This window comes from Micromesistius poutassou (assembly GCF_964030765.1).
Source record: "Micromesistius poutassou genome assembly, contig: SCAFFOLD_1669, whole genome shotgun sequence".
In the NCBI taxonomy this organism is placed as follows: domain Eukaryota; kingdom Metazoa; phylum Chordata; class Actinopteri; order Gadiformes; family Gadidae; genus Micromesistius; species Micromesistius poutassou.
In genome coordinates, this window is record NW_028177395.1 from 1 (window position 1) to 10,916 (window position 10,916).

General features: G+C 51.7%; 1 protein-coding gene across 1 annotated transcript; it reads left to right on the plus strand.

The window, feature by feature from the left end:
• Window positions 1–4,937: 4,937 nt before the first annotated feature.
• On the plus strand, window positions 4,938–10,909 carry LOC311376167 (uncharacterized protein; the record flags this gene model as incomplete). Its single annotated transcript, XM_084491033.1, has 6 exons — window positions 4,938–5,673; window positions 6,167–6,217; window positions 8,967–9,029; window positions 9,453–9,508; window positions 10,175–10,280; window positions 10,767–10,909. Coding segments are annotated over 6 exons (1,155 nt in total), but the record flags the coding sequence as incomplete, so codon positions are not given.
• Between the last annotated feature and the right edge of the window lie 7 nt (window positions 10,910–10,916).

Here is a 10,916-nt window from a genome sequence, read left to right on the forward strand (position 1 = left end):
CAACTCGCTTCCACATCCCTCGCTCCCCTCTGTCCCCTCCAGCCCCCCCCCCCCCCCCCCCCCTCCTTCCTCACCACAAACCGCGTCCGTTGTGTCGCCGCTAATCGTTATCGGTGGTCTGAGGGCCGCCAACGCTAATTGATTAATTGATTATAGCGTGCTAGAGGGTGGGGGTGGAGGGAGGATTTGAAGGAGGGAAAGTTCAACCCCCAAGTTCTCAAGGCCAGTTCCCTCTCCCGTCTGTCTCCCCAGCACCACCACCACCACCACCACCACCACCGGCACCAGTCTCCATTTCCCAGGGCTCTCCAGCAAACGGAGGGAGTGGGAAGGTGGGGTAGGGGTGGGGTAAGGGGGTTACCCCCAAAGTGTTTGGCACGTTTGCTCGCCACTTCCAAGAGGGCTATGGTGGCGCTCCACGCAAACAGGAAGAGCCCTTTAAGCCTTGATGATGTGTAAACCCAAACAAGGCGCGTCGTGGGGGGGGGGGGGGGGGGGTGTGGGTTGCGTCGTGCGGTGACGTGCGCTGATTCACCCGCTGACGGACGAGTTCAACAAAAGGGCTCTGGGTTCAGCGTGGACGGACTCTCTGAAGGGCCGGTTCTCGTTGTGTGAGCTGAGAACGCTGCGGTGCGTGTGTACTTTGGTCCTGTGTGTTTTTCTCAGCCTCCTTTGACAAGGTGAAGAAGAGAGGCTTACTCGCCCACCGACTCCTCCCTCTCCTCCTCCTAATTTCACACGCGAAAGAGAGAGGTGACTTTCTAGCCTGTCTAGGAAGACGGTGAGTCACGCTGCGGCCGTTTCTCGTTTAGACAACACAGCCGGATCTTCCCGGTTGCCAGGTGAAAACCCCCTCCTGGACAGTCTTAATCATAAACAGGTCATGCTCTCCCCCCCCCCCCCCCCCGCACGGCTCACCATGAGAGACGGACGTTGTTACAAGTCTTCTACAGTGCAGCTTACACACACACACACACACACACACACACACACACACACAGACAGATAGATAGACAGACACCAACACAAACCAAGACACATGCACACAGACAGACAGACAGACAGACACACACACACACACAGACAGACAGATAGATAGACAGACACCAACACAAACCAAGACACATGCACACAGACAGACAGACAGACACACACACACACACAGACAGACAGATAGATAGACAGACACCAACACAAACCAAGACACATGCACACAGACAGACAGACACACACACATACACAGACACACACACACACACACACACACACACACACACACACACACACACACACACACAGACAGACACCAACACAAATCAACACACACGGACAGACAGACAGACAGACAGACAGACAGACCCACACACACACACACAATAACACACACACACACACACACACACACACACACACCGCAAAGACTCTCCGGCCAGCGGTCGCTGTGTTAGACACGGTGGTGTCGGGGTGTCTGGGGTGAAAGGGCCGTCGCAGGAAATGTTCTGCGTGTTCTGCGGTGGTGGAAGTGCGACTGGGGTGGAGCGCGGCGCGGAGCGGGGCCCTGTCGGGCCCCTGATAGGGCCCGTCGCGTGTTGCTCTTGGCTGGGTACACGACGAACCCCGGGTCTAACACTCTCCGGTGGTGGAGCGGGTATTCACTTAGATGGAGATCCTTGTCTCACATGCAACTCTATTCCATCCAGCTGTGGGGACAAACCAGAGCCGGTCTGTGAAGAGAGAGTGGGAGAGAGAAAGAGAGGGAGCGAGAGGGAGGGGGGAGAGAGTGAGAGCGAGCGAGAGAGAGAGAGGGGGGGAGAGAGAGCCTGAGAAAGAGAGCGAGAGCGAGGTCAAGTCGAAGTATACCAGACAATATCCCATCGTGACATCATGGTGACCCAAAAGCGCCGGGACAGAATGATTCTACAACATGAGATCGATGTTCCTCAGAATGGATGTGGGCGTGTCTTCTAGCTCTTCTAAGTCTCTCTAGCTAACCTGCCTGAGGACTACTCCCAGGCAATGGCAGATGTGGGACATCTATCTTTGTCAATTCTGTATCTTTGTCAATTCTGTATCTGAATTCAGTTACAACGTCTTCAAACGTTTATCACAAATCAGCCATGGCACCTTTTCAGCCTTTCAACTGAATTCAAACCACCTATAACCAACAACATTGTAAGCACATGCATATTTCTTCATTTTCAGAGCACTTGAGTGCATCCCCAACAGCCCGTAGTAAGGATAACAAGCCGGTATTCTCGCAAATACGCGAACGAGATAACATGAAAGGGAACGAATGAAAAGCACTTGTGTGGTTTAACTTTATCCAGACGTGAGAGTCTTCTCCAAAGGAGCACTGGGTTCTGCGCGCTCTGTGTCTGCTCTCTACTGCCTCTCTGTGTTGGCAGTGTGGTACTGCAGGGGCAATCATTCTCAGATCTCGACGGAGGACAAGCAGCCAAACATAGAAATTGGTTAAAAAAATGAATGTTTAAAGACTCTCCGGACCAACAAAGCATACTGAAACAGATGCCAGTTTAGCATCCAAGACAATCCAAATGTATGTTTGATTATCCATTTTTTTACTGCTCACTAACACACACGTCATAATTTTGGGGTCTGATTTTCTGCATGGCTTATTGTTCAAGCTAGGGTCCTGTTTCCCTCCGTGCTGCCCTGGTGTTCTTCACAACGCCCGCTGTACGGCCGGGCTCTGAGGAATGTCTGCCGCTGAGCTCTTGCTGTGTCATGTTCGGGTCCACGGAAATTTGATCCTCGATTGTTTAGTTTTTTTTCTACTTTCTTCTTCCTCATCTGCCCCTGATTCCACGGCCATGGCTGTGGCAGCACATACTCCAGACCACCTCTGGTCCCAGAACGCACCAGCATGCTGGTGTGTGTGTGTGTGTGTGTGCTTGAGAGAGAGAATGAGAGAGTTGTTGCCACATGAACATGAAGAGAACTACCATCAACCAGACCACCCCACTATTAAGACACACAAAGGCTGTCCATACTGAATTCACCTTGGAGCTGTTGTTGTGCTGTGTGTGTGTGTGTGTGTGTGTGTGTGTGTGTGTGTGTGTGTGCGTGCGTGTGCGTGTGCGTACGTGTGAACCTGTCAGGCAGTGAGTGAGTGTGTGTGACTGAGAGTTGTTGCTACATACCCATGAGGCAATCTACCATCATCCTCGCTTTCAACCGAATGCAGTTATTTTTTTTGCGTGCGCGTGTCGGGGTGTGTGTGCGTACGCACGTCCATGTCCGTGTGTGTGCGCGGGTGCGTCTGTGGGGGTATCTTTGGATGGCGTTTTCTTTGGAAGGTCAAGGCCATCCCGACCCAGCGACGCTACACATCGAGTGTGTTAAACTCTCGCGGTCGCCGCCGGCGATGCCAGCGTGCGCCGACCGCGACGGTGCGACGCGACCCATCGGTTAGCGCCGTTTGAGAAAATAGCCACGGTGTCTGAGGCTGACGTTTTATTTCGGAAAGGAAAGTCAAGGCCCATTAAAGCCACAATAAAGGCAGCGTTTTCCTTCAACTTTATTTTTCTGGTGTGTGTTTTTTTCTACTATTTGGCTTTTTCCACATAATGTGTGCATTATACTTCGGGAATCGTACACGGGTGTCACGGTTAAAAATAGAGACGCATAAAATCCAGAAATACATATCGGAGCACCCGAAGAAGAAATCTTGTGAATCTTCTCCTCGTGACTCAAGTACGGGAGACGGGTAAACAAGACGATGCCACACACACACACGGCCTCACAAACCGGCCTGCACACCACTCTCCTGTTGCACAAGACAGGGAAGAAGTGGAAATGCGGTAGCTCTACCAGAGATCAAATGACCCAAATAAACACTTTGTACGCCAACAAGCCCAGACAGCCTCCTCCTCTCCCCCGATCAAATATGACATTCATCAAGATGTTCGATCCAACCTCACTGGTTTCATGACGTTTGTGTGGAAGGGCGGAGGAGCCTTGTGCTTGGGTGGAGAGGGTGGAGAGGGTGGAGAGGGTGGAGAGGGTGGAGAGGGCACACGGCTTCGCTCCACCACCTGGATTACTTACGACGGAGGAGCAGGGGAACAGGACCGGGCTTGAGAGACTCAGAGGATGTGTCATCCGATGCCATAGGGGTTGGGTTGAGCCACGCATCCGCAAGCCCATATCCTCACACGCTCCTGGAGCCCTGGAGCGGTAGACCCCCAGCCAAGGAGCCTAGACCCGTGGAAACACACTCACGCTACCGGGCTGTGCTACCCCCACCCCCCCCCCCGTATGTCCTTGTGTTGGCTATGGATTGTTATTGTGTGTCTGTTCACGTGCATATGTGTACAAGGGGCTCACATGCACAAATGCAGGCAAGCGGACAAAACCCCGCACACACACACACACACATATGTTGATTGATAGTCGCACACAGGAACACACACACACACACACACACACACACACAGGTACACGTGTGCATAAATGAACGCACATAAACACACACACGCACACAGGCACATGTAAACAGACATAAACACACAATCGCACACATTCTGGAACGCATAAACACCCACACGCACACACACACACACACACACACACACACACACACACACACACACATACACACACACACACACATTCACACAATACAAGCACAGCGCTTTGAAGAGAGAGCTGCTTATCATATGAAAGCATGCTATTGAAGAGCGTCATTCATTTCAAGTGCACATGTGACCCAGACAACCTGTATGGTTTGGGTCTATTTTGCAGTTGTTGTTGTTGTTGTCATTTAAGCCCCAGTGAGCCGGCTTGCACCAGAGCCTAAGGAGTGGGTAGCCACCTTTCTACATCACAGTGTCCAGGCCGGGGCGGACGTAGGTCGCCTTCTAGACACGCGACGGTTCTCTGGTTCCCCGCGTGGCTGTCGTCAGACTGCGTCCTGCATGGCGGACACTAGTACTGAGTCCGAGTCGGGGGGGCTTCGGTCCAGGGGACGGCGCTGGATGAGGAGGATGGGCCGCCTGCTGCGCTGCCCCTGCCTCCGAGGAGGAGGAGGCCAGGAGAGCCAGGAGAGCCACCGCCGGAGGAGGAGCCTGGAGGCCCCGGGGCCTCCCCGCCCCCCGGACGGAGGGCCGTCGCCTGTGTCCACGGACACCATCCACATCACGGTGGAGGACACGGACCCCCTGGGGCTGGACAACCCGGGCTTCAGCCTGGCTGAGGAGGGGGTCGTACCGGCGAGTAGCAGCAGCGGCAGCAGCATCAGCAGCATCAGCATCGCTCGCTCCGTCTCCGCCTGCCAGAGAGCCATGAAGAAGAGGCGACTGAAAGCGCTGTCGTCGCTCCCTCTCCTGATGCCCCTCGCCGCCGCCACCGCCGCCGCCGCAGCGGTCAGCGGCAGCGAGGAAGGAGAGGAGGAGATGGAGGAGGAGGAGGAGGAGGAGGGGGAGGAGAACGTGTGGTATCTCCAAGGCGACAGCGAGATCCCCCGGAACGCCGGAGGACTGCTGCCGCCGCCCATCATCACCCTGATCCCCCCGACACCGTCCGACGTCGTCGACGACGACCAGTTCTTCGACGACAATTCCGAGGGCGAGAGCGTGACGCACACCTCGGGCAGCAACGACAGCGTCGCCGTCGGCGACCGGGAGAGTGGGGACGAAGAGGGGGGGGCGGACGGCACGGAGGAGGCGGGGACGGAGATAGAGGAGGAGGAGGAGGACGAGGACGAGGAGGAGGAGGACAAGGAGGAGGAGGAGGACGAGAAGATGGGGTTCCCTCTGGCTGAGAGTCAGGCGGACGGCAATGACGAGGGGGAGGCCGTCGCCGGCCGAGACGTGGCGGTTGCCGAGGAAACAGATCCTCCGAGAAAGGAGTCGGGAGAGCAGGACTCCGAGACCACTTTCCTACCCAGTGCCTACCAGGTGGCTCGGTTGCCAGAGTACCCTCGCAAAAGTGAGTGGAACAAACAGCCTACGTGCCAAGCCCAGAACCTACAGGCCTACGACCGCTCAGGGGCCCTCCACAGCACCGCGGAATATGAACGGGGTTCATTTCAGTTCAGTTCACCAAAGCAGAACAAGATCCCTTTTAAGGTTTTATTGTAATGCATCAAAAGATCACCTAGGTTGGCTATATTTTATCTGCCCGTTTTCTTATTCTTTCCTCTTAGAGAGCTTCAACAAGGGGATCAATCTGCTGGCCTTTACCGAACACAACCTGGGTGAGTCTGAGAACCCTCTGTGGAGCTGTGTGGTTCCGAGCTGTTCCCAATCCCACACAGAACGGCGCCCAGACTTGACTGATGACGACCTTATGTGCGGCGTCGTGGTGTCTTTTTTGATCCGGTGCAGATGAAATCGCGGCCATTATGTGACACCACTTCAGTGCCTTAAACACCTCCTGTGGGAGCCGCCGAACCGTACCTTTGTCAGAATCCTTCTCGGGCCCTTTGTGAGCGTATTCCCAGTGCGTGGCTTTGCATGCGGTTCCCAGGTGTTGGGTTCCTGTGAGTCAGCACGTTCTCCTCCCTCTATCTCCTCTGAAAGAGTCTCCTTTGCTTTCAGACCAGCACAGGACAAACAATGCTGACCACGATAAGCATCGCGTTCGCCTATCTGTTACATAAATATGCATGCTGGAAAGTTCTGACTTGTTGCCTTACTTTGTTGGTGTCTTTCTGTGTACGAGTGTGTGTGTACATGTGTGTGTGTGTGTGTGTGTGTGTGTGTGTGTGTGTGTGTGCGTGTGTGTGTGTGTGTGTGTGTTTTTAGCCATTGTTGTTTTTTGTCAAAAGAAAAATTGTGGTTTAATATGTGTGTGTATGCATGGGAGACAGTGTCTTTGTGTGTATGTGTGTGTGCGAGCGTGTGTGTGTGTGTGTGTGTGTGTGTATGTGTATGTGTGTGCGTGTGCATGTGTGTGAGTGTGTGTATGTGTGTGTGTGTGTGTGTGTGTGTGTGTGTGTGCGTGTGTCTGTATGTATAGCATGTGTGTGTGTGTGTAAGCTGCCCTGTAGCAGACTTAGTAGTAACGATGTCCATCTCTTTAGCAATTATTTCCCCACTTACAGACAACATGGCGACGCGTCCCTTAGACTGGGCCCGCTTCCCTGTCCTTTCCTGTTTGGGTTGGGCTGTTGCTCGGAAAACACCGAAATATCTGAGGTCGTGGATATGTCTGTGGTAGGGCGTATGTACGGCGGCTAGCCCCCATTAGCACTTCAAATTCAGGCTCTCTTACGTCTTCCAGCGGGACGCGAACCCTCGCGTGGTACGCTGGCCGGCGCGTCGCGGCGCGGGAGCGGTAATGATTTCCTTGGAGGAATCAAAGACACGTTGTGTTATGTTTCAGAGCCATGTGTCAGCCAGGCGAGCGCTACGGGGTATTAGGCCACAGACGCTCGGCCAAGCGCCGCCGTCGTAGGACGCAGGCTTGGCCCTCACGCTGGGATATTCTAGGGAACAGTTTGGCACAGACACAGTCGAGTCTTGGAAGATTTCTGCTCCGGACCTCGGTAATCCCGAGGTGAGTCACGGGCAGACACGGTGGAGAGAGCACCATTGTTTTTTTTTTTATATTGAACTCTCTCCTCTTCTCCTGTCCTCCTCCTCCTCCTCCTCCTCCTCCTCCTCTCCTGCTGTCTGTGCTCCCCTGTCTCTCCGTGGCCCAGACAAGATTCCACTGCTGACACACATAAACCAATTACAATGTCTTATCTGATCCGACTCCCTCTACAACCTCATCTGTGTCAGTCCTGCCTCTCAGAATCAGGCCCCTGAAATGAAAAACATGTGTTGGAGAAATCCAAACTTTTTTCTCATTTTCTTTCCCTTTTTTCTTTTTTGCTTGAAAGACTTCAGGACTGGAGTGTTGTAATATTTTGTGTTATTAGAATCTATTTCGACGCAGTCATACTATTTCATTCGTCTGCCCTTTTAATGTTACAATACGCACCGATATGAAAGTGGAAAGACTTCTTCGTTTTCTTTTTGCGGCCACGTTGTCGGGGCTCCAACTTTGGTCAAAAAGTCATAGTGTTGCACCGCCCGAGCCAGCCAGCCAACCATCGCTTGGATGCCATTATCATAGCCTCATTAGTCTTCCATGTTGTGTTAGCCCAAAAGAATACATGTGTTCACCCATCAAGTGACTTTTGGGAAACGTACGAATACGCACTTTCTGTGGGAAAGAGCCGAAGCTTGTCACTGAACTATGTCATCAACGAGACAGACCCTGCTCTGTCTGATGGAAGGGTTGCCGGGCAACCACTGCCGGAGCCGCGTTCAGCATTAGCAGCAACTGGCGTGCCCTAAATAGTCCTGCTAAACAAAAAGCCTGAGAACCCAAGATACGAATAAAATCGGCAACAATGATAATAGGTCTCATAATGGCTCTATCAATTTGAACTTTCTTTGGAGGAGTCCTCCATCATGTCGTCTGAGCCTGAAGCCATTACCAAACACTGCTGTGTGCCAACTTTCTTGAATGTGATTTTCTTTTCTCTTGAAGATGATCTGAGCAACAAGGACATGAGCTGCCCCAGCTACTGAGGGCCCAACTGAATCTGCATCCTTACACCACCAAGATGGAGACATCTACCCCAATACGGGTGAGAAGGCATTGAATTTAAGTCTTCCCATAACAGACAAAGCCTGCAATTATTGGGATCAGGTGCTCTTATCGTGCTGCTGTACAATGAAACATTAGCACTTATATGTCTTTATTTCTGTATAATATGCTATAATATGAATAATAATATCCTTGAGAGAATGAATGCATCCAAATTATTTTAAGGAGTTAAATTTGATTTAAAAAAAGCGTGAATACAAAGTTGGTACTTGAGGATGGGTATTGTATTGTGTGCATTGGTGCAATTGTAATGAATGTCACCCAACTGACACTGCAGAATCCAGCTCGCCGGTCTTGTAGCTTTGGAGATGGAAGCAGGAGCCCTAGCTTCCCTATGATAGGCCAGACCGCGGACGAGAACCAGGAAGAGGAGGGGTCGTCACGACAACGCCGCATAACCATTGGTGAGGCCGAAATCCATTTGGTTGCTGTCAGGCTTAGGACCATCTGGGAAATTAGTTATAACAGCCTTTTTTCTTGTAGATGATATGATTCATAAACAAATTAAGACAATTTTACATGCCCTATACTTATGGCATGCATTAAACCATCTGCAACGTTGTCCCCACACAGAGATGGCATCGGCTTAGCCACGGTTCTCTGCCCAATATCCCGATCCCAGACATATGCTTCAGCTTCAGACTTTAATCCTCCCGAGAGTTTCCTTCCAAACCAAACTCCAGTGTGTTTAGCAAGACACACAACAGCAAACAAGCTAGAAGCCACCAAAACAAAGGCGCCTTCAAAATCCACTCGCTTCCGCGTTGTCCTTTGCTAATACGGCTGTTTGTTTTCTCCCTTCACCCCCGATGCCCCCGCCTGTCCAGCATCCTACATGCCCCAGTCTAAGTCTAAGGACCAGAATGGAAACTTTGCAGAGAAGGTAGTGTAATCCATCCGCGAGGGCTTTCAGGGTGGCAGCCACCACACACAGCCACCACACACACACACACACACACACACACACACACACAGCGCTAAGCAGCGCAATTACAGGACATGTTCTGTTGATGTTTCCCCCCACTCCCTTGATCCGTCAAAGCAATGACTCTGCAAATATCCACAGAGATTTCATGTCTTCTGTCTCCAGAATTTAGCAAGCTAGATCGCCGGTATCCCTAGCAATCTGTGTATTCGCTACAACGCAAAACATAGACAGAAAAAACGTCGTCCTGAAATGCAGAATTGCTGATGATCCGTCTCGTCATTCATCCCTTTTATTTTTATTTGTGTTGTGCACGCAAGTGAGAGTACAACTTGGAAGGTTTATAAAACAGTCCGAGAACAGGCTTTTTAATGTGACAACCGAAATAGATACTGCTGTTTTGATATGTCAATCACTGCGTGAGATCACACGCTCACAACGACGTGCTAAATCTGTCTAATCTGTAGCTCCATAAACACAGCAATGATTACATAAAAACCGGTTCAAGTTCAACTTTCCATTAGATTTCTGCAATCTTTAGTTGTGAAGTGTGTGTGTGTGTGTGTGTGTGTGTGTGTGTGTGTGCGCGTGCGTGTGCGTGCGTGGGTGCGTGGACTGCTTTAGGACAACAACGGGCACGGGGCCAAGGCTCTCGGAGGACTCAACACAGATGAAGTCTGCCAATGGTTTAGCAGTCTTGGACTGCAGAGATGCCTGCCTTTCATCAGAGGTAGAACACATTCCTCATTCCTCCATGCCTCCGCTCCCAGCCCCGTCGCTGCGTCATGAAGTAGCCGTTGCTAATTTTGCGCGACCGCAGATCAAATATGAAAAAAACTTCTTATGTTCATCATATCATATCTTTAGTTCGGATGAATTATTCTGAACAGGATGACGAAGTTGGAAAACACGATACAAGACACAAGCATACAAAGAAGAACATGCCACGCGTTGATTTTAAGAAAATGCTTCAGGTGTGCTAAACATTTCAGTTTGTATGACAAACCACTAACCACACCGTGGGTTCGTTGCTTGTCATATACCTGTCAAACTAAAGTTATTGCTCATGCAGCGCATGCAACACCAAAGCGTAGAATGACACATAACATAATGAGCAGCAATGACAGGTTCTCTCACTCGTTGTCCCGGGTTGAACGATTCCACTTCCTCCTTCCTGTGCGATGAACCAAACCTCTGCGTCGCCCTGACTTGTCAGAGGGACAACTGTGTGGCGCAGACATAGCCTCCGTGGACGCGAGCACCCTGGAGATGCTCCACGTGTCCACGCCCGAGGACAGGGAGCTGCTGCTGTCCAACATCTACAGGGAGCTCCACCCTCCCAGCAGCCTCACCCGGAGACTGGACT